This window comes from Microtus pennsylvanicus, chromosome 2 (genome assembly GCF_037038515.1).
Source record: "Microtus pennsylvanicus isolate mMicPen1 chromosome 2, mMicPen1.hap1, whole genome shotgun sequence".
In the NCBI taxonomy this organism is placed as follows: domain Eukaryota; kingdom Metazoa; phylum Chordata; class Mammalia; order Rodentia; family Cricetidae; genus Microtus; species Microtus pennsylvanicus.
Window position 1 is genome coordinate 141501009 of NC_134580.1, and position 22236 is coordinate 141523244.

The 22236-nt window shown below is 51.4% G+C and overlaps 1 protein-coding gene across 1 annotated transcript in view; it reads right to left on the bottom strand.

The window, feature by feature from the left end:
* Positions 1–22236, bottom strand: part of Prex1 (phosphatidylinositol-3,4,5-trisphosphate dependent Rac exchange factor 1) — a 154594-nt gene that overhangs the window by 67642 nt on the left and 64716 nt on the right. Inside the window, exons 2-5 of the mRNA XM_075963110.1 lie at positions 18210–18281; positions 15914–16036; positions 9175–9279; positions 2346–2447 (exon numbers count right to left, since the gene is read on the bottom strand). Coding sequence (XP_075819225.1) covers positions 2346–2447; positions 9175–9279; positions 15914–16036; positions 18210–18281 — 402 coding nt within the window. The remainder of the gene's footprint in view (positions 1–2345; positions 2448–9174; positions 9280–15913; positions 16037–18209; positions 18282–22236) is intronic.

Here is a 22236-nt window from a genome sequence, read left to right on the forward strand (position 1 = left end):
CAGGAGCAGCAAGGGGCCCGACAGGGGCAGAGAGCACGCAGCCAGGCTCAACCAGCAGCACCAGACCCTATAGCACACTCTGGTTTGTCTGGGGTTCTTTGGTGGTGGTTTTGCTCTGGTTTGCAAAACCAGAAAAGAAAAAGAAAGCTTTGCAAAAGCGTAAGCCCCATTTTTAGCTTACAAGTTGTATGAGCAAACTTTTCTGGCTGTTTCTGACTAGATCTGGCCACAAAGCCCTGGTCTACCAATCCTCTCTCTAAAGCCCACAGTGTATGTCTGCCTGAGCACTAGGATCTAGTATGGATGCAAAAAGAGAAGATGTCTTTTCTTAGAGTCCGGTTCTACTTGCAGCTTCTGAGCCCAGACTGTCCACTGCCTGTGTGGCCATTGGAGCCACAGGAGGACATGGCTGAGCTTCCACTGGACTCCCTGAAAGGTACAAGCACCTGAGAGCTGGAGAAAGCACGGGGATGGCTGAATCCACTGCCACGGTTTCCTGTGTTAGAGCATAGTGTCCTAGGCTGGGGAGATGGCTCAGTCCTGCTCTGCAAGCACTAGGACCTGCGTTCGACCCTCAGCACTCACATAAAAGCTAGGCGCGGTGACACGATTGTAATCACATCACTGGAGAAGCAGAGACAGGCAGACAGGTTTCTGGGGCTCAACAGCCAGCCAGTTTAGCCCAACAGAGCACCCCAGAAAGACACTGTACCTCAAAAACAGGTAGATGGCTCCCCATAAATATATCCAAGGTTGGGTCTCTGGCACCCACTCATAACATATCCCCCAATACACACATAAGAATCATGACCCCAGTACTGCTGACAGACCCAGATTCTTGTCAGTTCAGATGTTTCAGGTCACCTACTGCTCCAGCACAAAGTGAGGACCAAGATTTCCAGAGCACCTTTCTTACCCTCCCAGTTCACAGAACAAGGACATAGGTGGACTCTATGAGCGGGTTCATGAATGAGACACAAGCAGTGATTAGCCTGCCAGCAGGAGCCCAAGAACCAGTACCAGACAGGCCTCAGGACAGCCAAGGCTGGCACTAGCCAGCAGCCATCACCATTTGTAAGGCCTGGGACAGCAGGACTGAGCAGCAGATGGGGACAAAGTCAGCCACATAGCGTGGGACCTGCCCAACTGCCGATTTTGAAGCTGAGACTGGAGCGGTCTGGGGTCAGGTCTACCCTGAACTGCTCAGCCAAGGGCAGACCGAGGAGGCCAGCAGGGAAGGTGACAGCAGATGCATGGATGGTTGTGCCAAGTCATTCTACGCCCGCCAGAAGGAGCCCAGGTTTTGGTGCCAGCCTGTCTGTCCCTCCTTGGGACTGTGGCATATGGGTTCTAGTAACTGGCTTAAGGTTCAAGTCTGAGCACCTGACACAAATCTCAGCCAATCAGAACACAGTCCAACTCTGCACACTGTCACTGGAGCAGAATGTGGGTGCCTGTAGTGGCTGGTTCTGTGTGTCAACTTGACACAACCTAGAGTCATAAGAGAGAAAGGAGCCTCAGCTGAGGAAATGCCTCCATGAGATCCAGCTCTAATACATTTTCTCAAGTGATCAGTGGGGAAGGGCCCAGCCCATGGTGGGTGGTGCCATCCCTGGGATGGTGGTCCTGGATTCTGTAAGAGAGAAGGCTGAGCAAGCCATGAGAAGCAAGTCAATAAGCAGCACCCCCCCCCCCATCTCTGCACCAACTCCTGCCTTGTTCCTGTCCTGACTTCCTTCAGTGATGAACAGCAATGTGGAAATGTAAGCCAAATAACCCTTTCCTCCCCAACTTGCTTTCTGGTTATGGTGTTTCATCAAGCAATAGAAACCCTAAGACAGGGCCCATCTCAGCCAACCAGAGCACAGCACTACCCAGTGGCTAGAGACTGGTTCAAAGGAAAAGCGAGGGTCTAAGCAGGTTGGAAGAAGATCAGTGGTCCAAGCCAAAGTTTCCTGTAATTGGTTCATGTCAAACCACATGACTCAAATCCAAGCCATTAGGAATACACCATTCCCTCAGCCACAGATGGCTGGCCACAGCCGGAGTGACTCTCGGGCTGTCCGTCAGAACTCCAAGAGAGAAGCTCAGGGCTTCCTACTGGCTTTAAACCCGACAGGGTGTGAGTCCAGATGCCGACAGCCATCTGCCTCAACAGAGATGACAAGAGGCATGGAAGCCCAGAGAACTGCAGAGAAAGAGGCAGGGGCCGGTGTGGGTCCGGCCTGGACCAGGGCCAACTCTGCCAGTAGATGCCATAGCTCCTGAAAGTTAAGAGCTTCTCCTGTCGGTGGGCCTGTCAGGGCTGGCCGCTTTTGCCTGGGGACAGGACCGAGGAGTCTCACCTTGAGCAGGAGGGGGTACTTGCAGATCCTCTGGATGGGCGATAGCAGGTAACCCTCCAGAGGGATGTCTGTGGTCTTCCGGCCTCCCAGCAGCATGCAGCTCTATAAAGGGACATGAGATCATCATTAATAGGGGCCAAGGACAACACGGGAGTGTGGAAACTCTCTAAACATACTAAAGGTAGGTAGGGAGGCAGTTCAGCAACCTAGAAGAGGGGCCAATTCTAGAACCCTGCAGGAGTCTTGTTTGTTTATTCTTCCAGATAAGGTTTCTCTGTGTAGCCCTGGCTGTCCCAGAACTCACTTTGTAGACTAGGCTGGCCTCTAGCTCACAGAGATCCGTCTCTGTCTCCTGAGTGCTAGGATTAAAGGTGTGCACCACCTCACCCGGCTTCCCTGTAGGAGTCTTTATAGAGGTCGAACAGTGCGGCCTGGGGCCTGATCTCACTCATACAGCATTCAGCATTCAGGCGCTGCTTTATAAGGTCACAACACACACAGTCCCTCGGGAGTTAAGAAGAACCACAGAACTGCAAGTCCAAAACCCCTGGCTCTGGAGCCTTTTATAGAAAAATTTGTCATTCTGGTCTAGAGAAATTTAATACATTCATACATGCATGGACATATGCGTGCATACATGCACACACGCATGCATGCCAAGAGACAGGAAGATGGGACAGTCAAGTTGTCTTATTTAGGTTGCTAGAGAAGCAAAGCATATGTGTTTTTGTTTAAATTAATGTGTAGCAGATTCATACAAGAGCACCCCAAACATCAGGGAACATGGGAGAACCAGGACTGAACATAACAGCATATGTAAACCCCAAAACCTACTGGAGCAAGACAGAAGAACAAGGTTATGGACAGCACAACCCCATTTATAAGTCATTTAGAGGCATGGAAAGAAACCCAACTGCTGTCTGCTTTCTGCCGGTTTCTCTTTTCACTTGTACGTGTGTGTCTGTGTGAATAGATGCCACGTGGGTGCAGGTACCGGGGGAAGCCAGAAGAGTCTCAGATCCCCTGTACCTTGAATTATAGGGGGTTGTGAGATCCAATCTGGTCCTCTGGAAGACTGGTATGAACTCTTGGCCTTTGGCCCATGTCTCCAGGCCCCAAATGGCTATTCATAGAGAACAAAACAAGATGAAGCAGCAGGCTGGGAACTGGGGACTTACCCGTGAAATGGGGAGATGTGAATGCTTCTAAACAGGCAGAGCCCAAAGCCAGAATTCTACAAGGGTTACCAGAACTCTCACATACACCCAGCTTAGTCCAGACTGAACAACTTGCTGCCACCACCTCCAGCACAGCCCTGCCTCCATGTGCCACCTTGCCTCTCTGCTCATTCTGGGCCTGGCCCACAAAGCCTTCTCCTACCCCAGCAATGATTTAAAAAAAAAAAATCATGATCTGTGTATGTGACAACAACCCGGAGCCTGACCGCCAACCAGCCAAGACCTGGAGACTGTAACTATCTCAGACACTGGAGTCTGGGGTGTCCAGCCCTCAACTCCCGGACTAGTATGTCACAGATGGGGGTTACAGCTGTGCACGCTACTAGAAGTGTGTATTGAGGCCAGAGGTCAATGCCAAGTTGTCATTTTCTATTATATTTACTGATTTATTTTTGAGACAAGGTCTCACTACGTATCCCTGACCCGTCTGGAACTCTCTCTGTTGATCAGGCTAGCCTTGAACTCACAGAGCTCTACCTGCCACTGCCCAGGCCCCTGCCTCAGCCTCCCAAGTGCTGGATTAAAGGTGTGTGCCATCACTCGTGGATCACACCTTTTCTGAGACAGGATCTCTCACTGAACCTGGAACTCACACTGATTTGGCTAGGCTGGCTTCCCAGTGAGCCCCAAGGGTCCTCCTTTCTCCACCTCCCCAATGCTGGGATCACAGATGTCCCGCCACAACTGGCTTCACAGGTGCAGGGGTCCAGTGCAGGCCCTGGCTTACTCTACCATCTCCCCAGTCCCTCTCAAGACTCCCTCCACCCAGTGCTAATACAGGAGGCCATTTATTCCATGTCACAGGCAGTGTCCTTCCATTTGAGGGGTTCTGACAAGAGAACTCACGTTGTAGATGCTGGAAGCATGAATTTCATGTCTGAGGCGGACAGTCTTGGTACCTTAGGCTCACAGTGTGTAGTGTAGACACGCATAGCTAAGTCAGCAAACTAAGGAAGGATGGCATCACAACACCTTAGCCTTCCTCTTCTGCAGAGAGCAATGAACCCAGACCCTCAGGAACCAGAATTCCCATCTATGCTTCCCTGTGTTCTCAGCATGTTCTAGAGATACACACACGCAGCAGCCTCAGGAACAAGTGTGCTGGCCGACTCCATTTTCCATGGGAAGCCGTGGCACCCTCAGTTGGCCTGAGTACCAGGGATGCCCAACTGCCCTCTGGGCATCATCACAAGCTCCCTTCTCTGAGAAGCACAATTCTGTACCCTGGGACGCGGCTGTGGCTGCCTATACGGCCTCAGCCTCTGCATCTGTCCCTGGCACAGACAAGGGGTCCTGGCTGAGGCAGCTGGGTGATGCCAGACCCCACACTGTGCACACTTGGGCCTTTGTCCTCTAAGCCAGCGCTCACCACAAGCTGCCTAGGTGACGTCAGCTCCAGGCAAAGAACAGAGAGCTGAGGAGGAGAGAGAAGTCTCCAGAAGCCCAGGAGCCTGGCAGGGAATGGTCAAAAGCCCTTTAGACTCAAACAGTACGGCCACAGCTACCACCTTTCCCAAAGTTCCAAACTCCAGACTCTGGATTTTCCTTTTCTTTTTTTGAGAAAGGGTCTCATGCGCCCCAGACTAGCTGTGGACTCACTGTGTAGGAAAAGACGACCTTGAATTTCTAATCTTTCTGCCTCCATCTCCTGAGTCCCGGGATTATAGGCATGCGACACTATGCCCTGTTTATGTGGTGCTAGGTATGGAACACAGGGTTTAATGCACTCTGGGCAAGCACTCCAACTGAGCTACATTCAATCCTCTTTTGACTCTCATTTGAAAGAAAGCAAGCAAATGCACAGGCTGTGTTCGCTGCTCTCCTGCCTCTCCGGGGCCTGGAGACAGAATAACTCAAAACCCATACACGCCTATGACCCTCAGATTAGTGTCACCCTGTGGCCATCCTGGCCCTCTGTGCTAGCCACTTTAACTTCCCACGTGTAGACACACTTAGACCCATGGCTTTAGAGCAGCCTTGACTGAAGAGTGTCCAGCTCCCTCCTCCAGCCTGGCCCCTTCCCTGCACTCCAGGCTCCAGGCTCCCCTACATGCCTTGCCTCTCAACTAAAAGGGTATTCCTGCTCACCTGCTCCCAGACCAGCCCTCACCATCTGAGGGCACAGCTACTCTAGTAGACCAAATGTTAGGGTCCTGTGATGCTTACTTTTAATTGTCAGCTTGGCCCAGCCTAGGCTCACCTGGGAAAACAGTATCAATGAGCAACTGTCTAGATCAGACTGGCCTGTGGTCATGTCTGTGGGGAATTGTCTCGACTATACTAATTGTTGTGGAGAGACCAGCCCAGTGTGGGCAGTACTATTCCCTAGGTTGTGTCCTAGACTTTTTAGGAGAGGAGGATGAGAGCTGGGTGCTAAGCCCCGCATGCATTTGTTCCCTCTCTAATCTTGACTGGGGATGTGACGTGACCAGCTGGCCAGCTACTTTAAGTTCCAGCCTTGACTTCCCCACAGTGACAAACTGGACCCTGGAACTGTGAGCTTATGCTATGTCTGTAGGCCCTATTGTTGCAGAGGAACTTTGGGTGACTGCCCAGGCAGTCAGCTGTTTCTGTCACTACTCACATTTTTTTTTTTTTGGAAGTCACTTGCTAGTACCTCCAGCTTACTCAGTTAGTATTATTTCCTTCTTGGGTCTCTGAGGGAGTTGAGGACTAGCTAATTATAGTTTTCCTTGTTTACCAGATGCAGAAAGCAAGTTGTGATAGAAAGTAAATTAAGTATAAGACTTTGAACTCACAAGCTAGGATAGATACGAAGTATTTTCTCTGAATTTGTCAAATGCAAATGGACTACACATTGTTGATGTGTTTATTGTCTATATATTGTATACAGCCATTGTACTTACTATATATAGTTTTCTCATATTAGTTACAACCATCTTTTTATGTTAGATAGACGGGAAATACAGTGGCATTTCACTTGTATTTTAATAAACAAAGCTTGCTGCTGCCTCTGCCACAGTATTTTGCCCTGACAGAAAGGAAAACCAGAGTAGACCTTGTCCTGGCGCCATCTTGGAGCCTTCTGCTCCCCAAGACCAGCTCCCAGGGAGACTGTCAACTGGATTTTCATTCTCTATAGACACCAGCCCAATCCCTGCCCCTGGACATCAGTGCCTCTGCCCAGACTGTTGCAGTAGCCTTGTGGTGTACGAAATGATGTTACCCCAAATGCCACACCCACCCAGACACAAGAATGTGATCTTATTTGGAAACAGGATCTCCACAGATGTGACTGGCTGAAATGAAGTCATGGGCCAAGGAGAGGACATGAAGTTATGTAAGAGGAGAAGGTAGGCCATGGAAGGAGGAGATGGGAATGGGTGAGGGGCTCAAGACAGGACCACGTGGGGCTGGAGGAGGGAGGATGGCTTTCCTGGAGGGCTCCAAGGGAGCGGGGCCTTGAGACCCCTCGATTTTGAGCCTCTGACTTCCCCACACTAAGTGGGGCACATGGTCTCATTTAAAGCTGCTGACATGGTACATGTTCATTCAGCGGCCTGAAGAGATGTGCCTAACCTTGCTCTGACCTCACAAAGCCAAGGGACCTTTCCCGCACAAATTCATTTGAGCCATCCTCTACTCAACCCCACGGCTTCCCACCCCACCCAGAGTGACACTGCTAGTCTCTGGAGTCCCACCATGCTCTCCCTGGGGACGGAGCTCGCTGATCATGGGTCAGACCCACACGGAGGGCACTCAGTGCACAGGTGATAATCCAACTCCATGAGGCTTTTCCAGGTCTTGGGCTCTTGTGGAGATGAAGTCCTCCAGTGCTACTGCTCTCTTCTCGCCTCTGGCCTTTTCTCTTCCTCCTTTCCCCTCAGGCTCACCCCTCTGTCCTCCAGCCTTCCCTCCACACACCTCCCACAGGGCCTTTGCACTGCATTTCTCCCGCCTGGAAATCTTTCCCCGGTAATGACCCCTGCTTCTCTCCCGCCATATCCATGTTCCTGCTTCACTGTCACCTTAGAGACCATTATCCCAAAGCCCAAACTAAAACAGCAGCCACTCCTTCCTTCCCTCTCGCATCCCGCCATCCTCAGCACCGGATCTCCTTCAGAGAACTTAAGGCCACACAATATACCATGTAGGACTCTAACTGGACTGTCCCCATGAGGGCAGAGGCATCTGCCTTGTCCACTGCAGTACCTGCCAGACACCGATCCAGCCCCTCAAGATGACAAGCTCTCAACACAAAGCCAGACTGAATTCATGAATCAACCACTTAACAGACAGAAAAACAGAGGCACAGAAAGTCAGAGTCCCCGAGCCGAGTCCCTCAGCAAGTGCACAGTCCATCTCAAACAGAGCCAGTTTGTCTGTTCCCAACACAGTCACCTCCCATAACATCCATGACAGCTCTTTTGCAGGTGGCCAGAAGCTGTGAGATGCCAGCAAGGAGGGAAACAGATGGCACATGGCAACACCCCACACTCCTCCCTGTCTACACAGCCCCTGGGCAACTGCTGCCGGAGTGGGGCAGCCTGGCCCACCAGGAAGGCAGCATGAGAAGGAAGAGGAGGGGTCCTCTTCCTTTACAATGCCCTGCTCACCTTCCTGCCTTCTTCCTGCCTCCCAGAGCCCCTGAAGTGGCCGGGGACATCCTCCAAGGGTGGAGTCTAGGCAGCAGGGACTAAGGTAGAACAGAGGTGGTGAAAGGCACAGATGGGGCCAGAGTGACCTCCTGAGCAAAGTTCAAAGGTGCAGAGGGCTAGGGTGGGGTAGAACCGGCCACAAAAGCTTGATGAATTGAAGACAAAAATGGAAGAGAGTTGGCCAATTTGCCTCCTCAGATGCTCACTGGCCCTGGGCCAGGCAGTAGGAACTCACCAGTGAAGGAAATACATGCCATGTTTGCATCAAACATGGGGATGCTTGACCGGAGGCTGTGCACAGAGATGATGGGGGTGGGGGGAGATGGGGTGTTGTGGTGCAGGTTGGATCCCTGTGAGCTCAAGTTCCCAGCTACATCATCAAACCATTCCACGTCATGAACCAAATTCTACATTCCCACAGAAAATGGCAGCATGGAGTGGGGTGTCCCTGGCCGAATATTCAGGGACTCAGAAGTCAGAGCAGGACTGGAGCCCTTTTCAATCCCAGACCGAGAGGCACTTGACATCATGAAGTTCCCAAATCTACTGTTGACAGAGACAATCCACTGTTGTCCTAATGTCTTCTTAGAAATTTTAGCTGGTCACAGGGCTGACCAGCATTAAACCCAACATTTTACCAAGCACTGTGGCGCATGCTTATTACCTCAGGAATCCTAACAGTGTGAACTACAGAGTAAGATCCCGCTTCAAAAGGTGGGAGGCGGGGCAAGCAGGACAGATCAGCAGGTGACAGCACTTGGTGCCCAAGCCTGCCCCTGAGTTTGACCCCCAGAACCCACTTTGATCCCTTACCATTACTTTAGACCAGAAGTTGGCAGTTGACTCCAATCTGGCCACTGCCTGTTTTTGTAAATAGCCCAGGGAATTCTCAAATGGGAGCTGTGGGCAGTTGCGGCAGGCAGGCAGGCAGGGGATGGTGGAGAGATGGGGGGCAGGGGCAGGGGCACTTACCAGGAGGAAGGCACGCACGGTAGGGACCTTGTTGAGCTCCACCAACAGCCGCAGGGCCTTCTCGTGGTTGCTACAGTACTCCTCGTACACACAGAACTTGTCCTTCTGTAAGACAAGGGCAGAGCTGTGAGAGGCAGGACACAGGCAGGAAGAGGGGACTCCCTGGGGCCTTGGACAGGCTACAGGCTCAGGCCTCCAGATAAAGCTTCAGGGCTGGGTCCAGTTGCCTCACTTGTCTCTAGCAGCCTGGGTGACCTGGGGATGGGAGGCAGTAAGTACAGCATGAGGGTCCAGGACAAGGACTAAGCAAAGGGATCTGGGCCTGGACACCAATAGCTGTGAACCTAAGGTCCCACCTGCACCCTGGGTCTTGGTGTCCTCAATAGCAAGGTGATGCTAATAAATGTCAGGAAGTTGTTACAGCAGGAGGCTACCTCTGTTGACCTCCAGATGACCCTAAGCCCAAAGATGGTCTTGTTCCAGCCCAGAAGTCACCTAAGGGTCACCAGGTCCTTATCCACTAATCACGGTTTCAGAACTGGACAGGACAGAACCTTCTCAGGAGGAAACTTTCGGCTACACATTCCTCACTCCAAAAGCCCCAAAAAAGGATGTCCTGGGGAGGCCCCTGGGGATGCAGAGCCTGGATCGGAGGTAGAGGATGGACCAGAGACCCCGAAAAGCTAAGGAAGGAAGAGGTGGGTCTGCAGGGCAAGCAGCTCATCCTGTTTCTAAAGGGGCCGCGACAGCCCATGCTTCCTACAGAGGGTACAGGAAAGAGGAAGCCCAAGGAGGAAGATGGGGGAGGGAGACAGAAGAAGGAGCAAGACGGGGACCATTTCCTCCACAAAAGCCTGGGAGGGAGACAGAAGAGGGAAATAAAGGAAGGACGGGGGTTTCCAAACCAACAGGAGTCTCAGCCTGCCACAAGTGCTCTGCACTCCACAGATCTGAGTGTCCGTCCTGAGAAACAGCCTTATCGCCAGAGGCAACAGCTATATCAGGTGTAGACCAAGCACTGAGTCAAGGGCACTCTGCAATCTCAATGACTGTGGACAGTCACTCTTCACCACAGCCTCATGAGGTTAGTACTGACCCATACACCCGAAAAAGCAAGGAAAAAACGTTCCCGTCATCTCACAGCTTAAGCCACAAATCCATAGGCTAAGCTCTGAGGGACCCCGTAACATCGTGAGGAGGGACACCCAATACCACACTGCCCGAGCAGCAGTGACCCTGCCCAGGGAGCTCCGCCCTCCCCCCCCACAACCTCCTTGGTTTCTATGAATAACATGTTCCTGACATCTGGGCTGCTGGAGGATTAACTGATATGTGTGAGCTGAGGGAAAAGGCTGGTACGTGGTAAACACTGCAGGGCACTCCAGGTACCCTCCAAGAAGTAGCTACAAAAAGCATAAGCAACAAATACAAACTGCTGGGGAAGTACCGACATAAGAAACGCCACCATTACCCAGCATGCACACATACATACACCGCGGGGTGAATCCCGACCATCTGGGCATTACAACACTCAAGCTACGTACTCAAAATACTAGAATCAGCAGATACTATGCACAGAACCACACGGATTTGAGGAGACCCAACCGTTACCTGCAACCTGTGTAAGCCCACAGAGGTACTGACAGACAAAAGCAAGGGCCAGAAAGGTTTAACATCCCCTGCAGGATCATCTTTAAACTCTTGGTCTCCAGCGGACAAGAGTGTTTGGGAGAGACTGCAGAACCTGTAGAACATAGGGCCTGGCCAGAAGAACTGAGTGGCAAGGGATGGGCCTTGAAGGCTGTAACCAGAGCTCTCAGCTTCCTGATCCACCATGCTTGTCCCACCAATGGTGGATGTTATCTGAACTGCAAATCAAAATCCAAGTTTCTCCTTAAATCGTTCTCATCTGGTACTCTCTCAGTGATGTGAAAAGTGACTGATAGGCAGCCAATCACAGAGTTTCCTGTCCTGGCAAGGGTGACCAACAGGGGCCCTTAAAGAAGTGATGTGAAAAGTGAGTGATAGGCAGCCAATCAGAGAGTTTCCTGTCCTGGCAAGGGTGACCAACAGGGGCCCTTAAAGAAGCATAGTGTTCTGGAAGAGACATACGGGCTACCTCAGCCATCATAAGAGATGCCCCTATATGCCACCACTACCCTCTAAGAATAAAACCAATACATGGGAAACAGACCAAGGACAGAGAATAATGATCCTAAAAATGTCATAGGGTACCTGGATCTAGTGATGCCTGAAACCAAGTCACACCCCAAAAGATTTATTTCGCTGACATGCACCAAAAATAGACCTTTCTTCACTGAAGCCTAAGTTACTGCTTTTGTCAAAGATGGTAAGGATCCTCTTGACCAGTGTGTGTGTGTGTGTGTGTGTGTGTGTGTGTGTGTGTGTGTGTGTGTTTCTCTTGTGAATCACATACATGAACACAAAACCCAGAGAGACCAGAAGAGGGCATCAGATCCCCTGAAGCTGGAACAACAGGTGAGCTGCTGACTGGGTGCAAAATCATCTTCTAAGAAGAAAATGCAAAGCTCAAGGCTCAAACATAACGAAATGATATCTCCCTGCCACCTCCATCTAAACCACCATGAGCCAGGCCAGAAAACAAGGAAAGGTCTGGCTCTTCCTATATGGCAACCCCAGTCAATGGCAATGAAGCTGGAGATGCTGGCACTCTGGGAACCCCTAAGGACTCAGAGACAGAACACTGTGATTGATTGGTAATGTCTGCTACAGGTGCAGAGAGGGAAGTAAGGGAAAGGACAATCTCTTAGGTCACCCCTTCCTTCAGCTTGCCAGAAGGGCAGGGCCCAGACTTGCTGCCTGGAGCGGCTAGGAGTAGCAAGTAGCACCATGGTGGCCTGAATAAGAATGCCTGCCACAGGCTCACAAGATTTGAATACTTAGACTCCAGGGAGTGGCACTACTTGAAAGAATTAAGAGGTGTGGCCTTGTTGGAGGAAGTCACTGGGGATGGGCTCTGGGGTTTTAAAAGCCCAAGCCAGGCCTCGTGTCACTCTCTTCCTGGTGTCTGCAGATCTGGATGTAGGTGTCAGCTACCTCTCCAGCACCATGTCTGCCTGTGTGCCTGTTGAAATAGGGACAGTGGGGCTGCGTCCCCGGCACCCCCGCCGCCTGTACGGCTAGCTTTAGCTTATGCCCCGAAATAATTACACGGAAACTGTATTCTTTTAAACACTGCCTGACCCATTAGTTTCAGTTTCTTATTGGCTAGCTTTTACATATTGATCTAACCCATTTCTATTAATCTGTGTAGCCCACAAGCTGGCTTACCAGGAATGATCTTAACCTGCCTCTGTCTGGAGTGGGAGAACCATGGCGACTCCTTGACTCAGCTTCTTTCTCCCAGCATTCCGTTCTGTTTACTCCGCCTACCTAAGGGTTGGCCTATCAAATGGGTCTAGGCAGTTTCTTTATTAATAAGAAATCACTCCCACATCATGTGCCACCATGCTTCCTGCCATGATGAAGATGGATTAAAGCTCTGAAACTGTAAGCGGGCCCCAATTAAATGCTTTCTTTTATAAGAGTTGCTGTGGTCAGGGTGTCTCTTCAGAGCAACGGAACACTGACTACAAAAAGTACCCTCCCCTTCTCATATCCAGTTCAGCCACCCACTGCCCTCACAGCAAGCTTCCCAGCCACAGCTGGGAAGGCCTTGGTCTGTGGATGCAGACCCTGCTCTGACACCATCAAGTCCCTGTGTATAAGGTTTGTCTCTCCTAGGGGCAGAGGAGCTAAGTGTTCTTCCAGGAAGGAAGACAGACACATGGCTAGACACACAGATGTGGTAGGTAAGGACATTCAGCCGTGGGTTAAGAAGACCCAGCTACCAAGGGAGCCTTGTGGGTGGTCATAGCTGTGAAAATACCCAGGAGAAGATGTTTTCAGCTCCAAACCATAGGAAGACCTAGACCCGGAGAAGGGCACACACAACAAGCCATTGTGCAGGGCACATCCCTAATACCGCATGTGGCACTAACATATACCTGAAAAGCATCCTGTGTTCCTGTTTGCTGCATCCAGTAACCCTGACCCTGAGTGGTCCCCAGAAGCATCTAGTCACGCCACAAACCCTGCACCTCATATCTGTCACCATCTGTGTGGCTATCTAAAGAGATCTGTTACTCCGCATGTCACCTACCTAGCAGGATGTCAGCAGAAGGGAGCAGGTCTGCCTCGCCTAGTGCCACAGGCTCACGCCACTGTGCCTGGCACTCAGATTTCTACGTGTATTTTAGGAGCCAGTGTCACAACTGTGACAGATTCCAGTGTCAGAATGTCTCAGGTTTAATCCCAGTTCTGACACTGACTACTTACCCAAACTCAAACTAGAATTTAGTCTCTCTGGGCCTCAGTTTCCCCATCTGTACAATAGGTAGTGACAGTAACCATCTTCAAAAGCTATTGAAGTTTGGAGACACAGAGTTCCACTCTTTAGCCCAGGCTGGCCTTAAACTCACTACATAGTCCAGGCTGGCTACACATTTGAGGCAATCCACCTGCCTCAGTTTTCCCAGGCTGGGAATACAGTTGTGTGCCACCTCCCTCATAATGGTGCAGTTTTAGCAAGCTGGTAATCGTGGGGCTCTTAGAATGATACCCTGCACAGAGGAAAGGGCCAGTGGGTGTTTGTCTATGCAAACTCAATACACAGTGGTTGTAGCTGAGGGTGTAGGTTCTTTCTAAGGACTGAGTGGGTAGCAGAGGGTCTGTAGCCTGGCCAATTCCTACTCCCACAGCCTAGATGCTGCCTGGGGTTCCCAGGAAGGTAACAATGAAGAATAAAGCCGAATGTGACCTTTAGGGCTAGAGTGGATACCATGCTGTCCCTGTGGGTCCACCAGTAATAGCATGGTACTGTTTGCTGGCACTGACCACTAAATCCCTGCTAAGAGCCAGGGGCTAAGCAAATGACTGCCTACCCCAAAGTGGGGCCCCTTCACTGCCACTGTGCACAGCTCCTAAGGCCACCCCAACTCTGGCACCCTCCCAGATGGTGTGCAGCTTAGGTCTAGACAAGCGTGGCACTCAGCTGACCTCATCAGCTACTCCCAGAAAGCCACCTGCACACCTGCCTCCAGCTACTGGAAAAATCCCAAGCCATCATGACTCACCCCCCAGCATGGGGGCAGAGAAAGTGAGGGTGCTACATTTTAAATTAAAACATGATTTGAAATTAAAAACACTGACTCATGCTGAGCAGCCTGGAGGCTGCTTTCTCGGCTGCAGAACTGCCGCAAGGAGGGGTTCAGCCAGGTGTGCAGGCAAAGTCAGGGTCTCCTCCATCCAGCTGCCTCTATTTTTTTCCCCAGTTTTTGAGACACAGTCTAAGTAGCCCAGGCTGGCCCAGAACTCCTGCTCCCCCTATCTCAGCCTCCCAAGCACTGATATTACAGCTCTGCACCCCACAGATTCCTGGTCCAGGAATCTTCAGGCGGCCTTGGCCTGAGGCAGCACAGATGCTCTCCTCCACTGTGCCAATGTCACCTGAGTTCCTTCTGTCTGCTGCAGCAGCCATCCACTGTCCCCTCCAGTGGGGACACCACTCCCCCTGCTAAGTAAGTTTATTCATGGTTTTTAAATGAACTGATGATCCCAGTAATCCCAGCAGACAGATGCGGCAGAGACCTCAACCTCAGAGCTTGAATAGGTAACCTGCAGAGATCTGGTTCAAGGTTTCTACATCCAGTTCTGTTGTCAAACATGTGGTGACAACCTTGGGCTTGTCCTTCCTCTATTTGCTGGCCCATGGAGCAGGCAGATGAACTTGAGCTAGACTCTTATTTCTTTCCTCCTCTTTTTTTTAAAATTTAATTTCTAGTGGGTGATGTGGCTCATAACTTCAATATCAGCACTCAAGACAGAGGTGGACAGATCTCTGAGTTCAAAGCCAGCCCTATCTATATAGCAAGTTCCAGCCAGCCAGAGTTAGATGGTGAGACACTGTCTCAAAAAATAAAATAATATAAAACAGATTATCTGTCTAGGCACAAGAATGGCATGTCGCATATGCAGAGATCAGAAAACAATTTACTGGAGGCAGACCTTTCCTTCCAACACGTCGGTCCTGGGGATCAAATGCTGGTCACCAGGTTAGGTAGCAAGTGTTCTTACCTGCTGAGCCATCGCACCTGCCCTTTAGAGACAGACCATCAAGGTCTCTTATCCCTATATTACCACTACTCTAGAAGACCTGCCAGAGGGACAGTTTAGAATGTTCTAGACTAATAAAGAGACTGTATGGCTGGGTGAGGGGTCAGGCTCTAGGAAGTGGCAGGCCTGCAGCGATGTGGGGAATTTATTCTGACAAAGTGGGGGCTAATGAAAGTTCTAGAAGAGGGGAGAAGCAACCAGATTTGTGTTTCCAGAGGACCTCGAGCAGATCAGAGGACAGCCTGTTTCCAAACTCTTGACCAGGGCTCTGGGCCTGGGGAGGTCAGAAGAGCAAGGCCTACTGAGGCCCAGGGGCTCACACAAGCTCACCAAGAGCCTAGCATGAGACCCAGCAGAAGGTCTGATGACTGCGCACAGGCCATGCTCCGTAGACTCTTGGGAGGTGACTGGGAGAGCCAGACCATAGGGACAGGCAGACAAACACCACAACAGAGCCAATGCTGACTGAAGGCTCAAACTCGAGTCCACAAGCTTACACAAGCATTCCCACCCACTGACCCTTCCTCCCAGCCCCCATACTTACAAATTTCAAGAAAACGTTTCCAAGTTCGTGCTGAGACTGAGGCTCGGGCTGTAAGCAGTACTCCAGGGCAGCCAAAAAGTCCTTATGGACCTCCAAGATGTCCTCAATGTTGGAGAAAAGGATCTAGGAGGGACCAAGAGGTCAAAGTCAATCGGGGTTCAGAGAGAGAGGGGCCATTCCCAGAAAAGCCTGCACCCCAGGGTACATTAACAAGCAACAGTGGGTAAAGTTCTCCTGAGCCAGGCAGCAGCTGTACAGGCAAGTGGCAGACTTGATCTGGATTGGCAAACTCACTGGTAACACCTCAATCTCCACAGGGAAGAAGCCATTCCTGGCCCCAATTTGCCCTTGAAAACTGGAAGCTCGGGGAGCAAGCACTGACATCCCAGCCAGCCAGCTGTGGAGGTATCGGAGCAACGCTCCCTGCAGGCCACACCAGTAATCTTCAGACCCTATCTGGCCACAGGATCACATGCACCAGCAAGTGCACTCCCATGGCCCTACTCCCGTAACAGCACACGGTGAAATGACAGGGCCGAGGGTCAGAGCCTGCTCCTCAGTCACTGCCAGACCTAGAGCAGCCAGAAGCCCACATCCTGCTCCACCCTGGTGGGGACTGCTTATCACAGAAAGGTGGCCAGGAGAAGCATCTGGCCACTGCTCACTTTCCCTTCAGCCTAGTTCAGCTCCCGTGGTTGAACCTGGTTCTGCTGAAGGTGACATTCTAGACCTTGATGTCACACTTACTTTGTGAAAGGACTACAGAAGTGTCCGTCCCTTGACTGTATACCCAAAAGAAACGAGAAATGCCCACTCAAAAGACATACTGAGAAATGGTCAGAACAGCCCCTAGGGGAAACAGCATAGGAGACTAGACTGTGGAACGGGCGCAGTGTGGATGTTACTGAGCAAGGGAAAGCGTGGGCCAGGGCTGCACACTGCAACACAAACGAATTCCACAGATGTATGACAAAGGGCACCAGACACAAAAGAGTTTCTTGTCATAAAGTTTAAGAACAGGTAAAAACCGGGCTGCACATGGCAGCGCACCCCTCTGTTCCTGAACTAGGGAAGCAGGGGCAGGAGGATCTCTTGAGTTCGCAGCCAGCCTAAACTAAAGCGCGAGTTCCAGGACAGCCAGGGCTACACAGAGAAACCCTGTCTTTAAAAAAGACAAAAATAATCAATGACAGTGGAAGCCTCATCTGTTGGGGGAGGGCTGGCTGGGAGGGGCGGTGAGCCCGCTCAACATGGACGCTCCCCCCTTGCCTTCACTGGACAAACCCAGGTGTGGTACAGCTAGCTAATCCCTCAGGACTTACAGCCCTTGTTGAATGGCGGATAAGACCTGACAGAAAGGCAATTTCTTAAAGACTAACAATGTGCGATTTTAAGAGATAGTAGCAGCTTTCAAGCTCTAACATAAGTACATAATAAATCAGTATAATAAAATGTAAGAGCTCAGTGAATATCTGTTGATGGATGGATGGACGGGCGGACGATGGAAGGATAGACGGATGGATGGATGGATGGATGGACGGATGGATGGATGGACGGACGGATGGACGGACGGGTGGACGGAAAGATAGATGAAGCAATAGGTCCCAGAGAATAGGCATCCCATTACCATCCCCACCATCCCATCCTTCGGGACCAGCTGTGCAGTGGCAATGCCTTCCAGCAGATTAAAAGAGCAGGTCAGAATTCTTAACATGCATGTAATTGACAAGAGTCAGGACATAAGAAGGGGTCATCTCTGACCACAGAGATGGTGAATCCTGGGTACTTCAGATACACATAGCCCCTCACATCCATTTCCTCCTGGTCCAGGCCTTTCAGAGCACAAAATAAAAGGTTTCTAGAAATTGAGGTCAGAGCGCTGGCCAGCACAGGCCTCAGAGGCACACAGACGGCCCATTGACACTGCCCAGACTCCCCAGCGCCACAGCCAGAATGAAGCTGGCCCAGTGACTCATGGGCCTGCCTTGACAGTCCGTGCCCACTGCAGGGGTAGGAGGGCGGCAGGAGGCACCAGGCTCCCAGGCACTCGGGGAGAGATTTTTCAGAGGCACCACAATGGACAGGAGGTGAGAAGGCAGAATGGCCACGCTGCGTCTGTACTGAGAATGGGGCCTGGGGTGCAGTCTCCCTCCCAAGGGAGGCCTTCCAGGGCTGCGGAGAGCAAGCTGCGGGTAGGAGGCAGGCAGTGCCCAGGAGCAAGGCCTCTGAACTCCTGGAGTTCAGAGTCACCCGGAAGGAACAGGGCCAGCAGCAACAGCGATGCCCAAGCCCTCACCTTGACGTTCTCCTCTGTGAGGCCCTTCTCCACGGAGTCAGCCACATTCTGCCTGATGCGCTGCAGGAAGGCCTGTGAAGACAAGAGCAAGCAGAGATAAGTGGCCACACCCCATCCTGGACACCCCTGCCAGAGGAATGCGGGTTCAAATGCTGACTAGGACCTGAGAGGTTGTATGGTCCAGGTACATGGGTAAGGACTTAGAAGAGGTGCCCATTGCTGACAGTCTACTTTCCTGGGCAGCCCCATCCCCACCTCCTGCTGCTCAGTGAAAACCTTACTGAGCATCTGCAAGTAACACCCCAATCTCCACAGGGAAGAAGCCATTCCTGGCCCCAATTTACCCTTGAGAACTGGAAGCTGTGTGGAGCTAACACAGAGCCCCACCCCCAACCCCCCAAACCTACAGTCTAAAGAAACACACTCATACCTGCATCCTCACACAAATACCTCACAGACCACCCAACAATGACCCCTTTCTGTAGTGTTTTCCCTTTTATGCTTTAAGACATTTATATGACTCAAACAAAAAATAAAATGACAAAAACAGGACGCATCTCTTTTATACCTCAGCCCTACCCACTGAGGCCCTCACTGTCCCCATGGGAACCTCACTCACGGTGTCCCAGATGGCCACACACACAAGCGTGTGTTCACATGCACACACATCTATTCCCACTGTCTCTTCTCTTCACACTAAAACAGCAGCACACGGGACACTCTAAACCGAATGAGTGCTCACACAAGACAGAGCCACTGCCCTTCCCCTGCACATGGGGCCTGTAAGAAGATGGCTACCCAGAGTCACCAGACGGGATGACGGTGGAAGGGGGGCTGGGATGAAACTCCACCCCCTTCTGCATGTTGGACAGGCACCATAGTACTGGGCTGCATCTCTAGCCCATACCCCTCCTTTTTTTGAGAAAACGAAATTAGGAATTTTTATTGTTTGTCTATTTTTTGTTTGTTTGATCGCTTGGTTTTGGTTTCCCACCTGGATTTTAAAATTAGGAATTTTAACATATCTCCTAATTCAGTTTCCCTTCCTCCCTCCCTGTACCCTAACATCCTTCCTTATATTTTGGCTGGCCTAAAATTCAATCCTCCTGCCTCCCTATCCCTGGTGCTGAGGTTACAGATGTGGCTTCTGGAGTGCTAGAGAAAGACCTGTCACTGGGAAGAAGTAGACGTCATGGGTTCAGTGTAAGAGTGGAGGAAACAGAGTGTACTGAGGAGAGATGGTGGAATGTAGGAAGAGAGATGATGAAGTATGCCGAGGAGAGGTGGTAGAGTGTACCAAGGAGAGATGGTGGAGTGTACCGAGGAGAGATGGTGGAGTGTACCCAGGAGAGTTGGTGGAGTGTACCCAGGAGGGATGGTGGAGTGTACCCAGGAGAGATGGTGGAGTGTACCCAGGAGAGTTGGTGGAGTGTACCCAGGAGGGATGGTGGAGTGTACCCAGGAGAGATGATGGAGTGTACCCAGGAGAGGTGATGGAGTGTACCCAGGAGAGATGGTGGAGTGTACCCAGGAGAGATGGTGGAGTGTACCCAGGAGGGATGGTGGAGTGTACCCAGGAGAGATGATGGAGTGTACCCAGGAGAGATGGTGGAGTGTACCCAGGAGGGATGGTGGAGTGTACCCAGGAGGGATGGTGGAGTGTACCCAGGAGAGTTGGTGGAGTGTACCCAGGAGAGATGGTGGAGTGTACCCAGGAGGGATGGTGGAGTGTACCCAGGAGGGATGGTGGAGTGTACCCAGGAGGGATGGTGGAGTGTACCCAGGAGAGATGGTGGAGTGTACCCAGGAGGGATGGTGGAGTGTACCCAGGAGAGATGGTGGAGTGTACCCAGGAGAGGTGATGGAGTGTACCCAGGAGGGATGGTGGAGTGTACCCAGGAGAGATGGTGGAGTGTACCCAGGAGAGGTGATGGAGTGTACCCAGGAGAGATGGTGGAGTGTACCCAGGAGAGATGATGGAGTGTACCCAGGAGAGATGGTGGAGTGTACCCAGGAGAGGTGATGGAGTGTACCCAGGAGAGATGGTGGAGTGTACCCAGGAGAGATGGTGGGGTGTACCCAGGAGAGGTGATGGAGTGTACCCAGGAGAGATGGTGGAGTGTACCCAGGAGAGATGGTGGGGTGTATGTACCCAGGAGAGATGATGGAGTGTACCCAGGAGAGATGGTGGAGTGTACCCAGGAGAGATGGTGGGGTGTACCCAGGAGAGGTGATGGAGTGTACCCAGGAGAGATGGTGGAGTGTACCCAGGAGAGATGGTGGGGTGTACCCAGGAGAGATGATGGAGTGTACCCAGGAGAGATGGTGGAGTGTACCCAGGAGAGATGGTGGAGTGTACCCAGGAGGGATGGTGGGGTGTACCCAGGAGAGATGGTGGAGTGTACCCAGGAGGGATGGTGGGGTGTACCCAGGAGAGATGATGGAGTGTACCCAGGAGAGATGGTGGGGTGTACCCAGGAGAGATGGTGGAGTGTACCCAGGAGGGATGGTGGAGTGTACCCAGGAGAGATGGTGGAGTGTACCCAGGAGAGATGGTGGAGTGTACCCAGGAGAGATGGTGGAGTGTACCCAGGAGGGATGGTGGAGTGTACCCAGGAGAGATGGTGGAGTGTACCCAGGAGAGATGGTGGAGTGTACCCAGGAGAGATGGTGGAGTGTACCCAGGAGGGATGGTGGAGTGTACCGAGGAGATGGTGGAGTGTACCGAGGAGATGGTGGAGTGTACCCAGGAGAGATGGTGGAGTGTACCCAGGAGAGATGATGGAGTATGTACCCAGGAGAGATGGTGGAGTATGTACCCAGGAGAGATGGTGGAGTGTACCCAGGAGAGATGGTGGAGTGTACCCAGGAGAGATGGTGGAGTGTACCCAGGAGAGATGGTGGAGTATGTACCGAGGAGAGATGGTGGAGTGCACCCAGTAGAGATGGTGGAGTGTACCCAGGAGAGATGATGGAGTGTACCCAGGAGAGATGGTGGAGTGTACCCAGGAGAGATGGTGGAGTGTACCCAGGAGAGGTGATGGTGGCTACGGAGCTTGGGTGGGACAGACAGCAGAGGAGGACCTACTGTGGAAGCTACAGGGATAGCTAAGGATGGAAAGGACATGGAGGAAGAGAGAGACCCAAGTCAGAACCTAAGGGAAACTGAGGCTAGCTTCCCACAGAGACTTTGGGCTCAGAATGTAAGGGCTGGCCCAGGTTAACAGGGCAGTGGTCACATAGAGACCCCTGGGAAAATGAGTTCATAGACTTGTCCCAGCATCGGCTATCAACCTGTCACATCTGGTTACAGTGTGGGCCCAAGGGGACTGAGCCAGGCAAGCGTGTGGCCTCCCTGTCTTGGGCTAATTAAGAGCATGTCCTATCCCACCACACTTGTCTAAGGAGATTCCCCACGTGCCAGGGAGACGGCAGGGACTGTGCTGGTATCGGGGAGGCAGAAGCAGGTGACAAAGGCGCTGCTGGTCCACTGGGTTTTGGGTTAAACCACAGATCTTCCTCCATTCTGCTGTGTGACCTCAGGAAAGTAAACCAGCTTCTCTGAATCTTAGTTTACTCTCCCCAAATATGAAGTGTGTATGTATGTGTGTGTGTATACATGTGTATGTCAGTGTGTATGTGTTTGTGTATATGGCTTGTGTATATATGTGTGAAATGTGTATGTATGTGTCAGTGTGGTATGTATGTGTATGTCAGTGTATATGTCTATGTATACTTGTGTGTTAGTACATATGTGTTTGAGTGTATGGTATGTGTGTATGTGTGTGGTGTGTATATATGATGTGTCAATGTGTATGTTGTATGTATGCATGTGTGTGTCAGTGTGTAAGTATGTGTATATCTATGTATACATGTGTATGTCAGTGTGTGTTTGTGTGTATGAGGTGTGTGTATATGTGTGTGGTGTGTATATATGTATGTGTCAGTGTATATGTGTATGTGGATATGTGTGTGAGCTGTATATGTATGGTGTATGTATATATGTATGTGGTATGTGTGTGTGTGA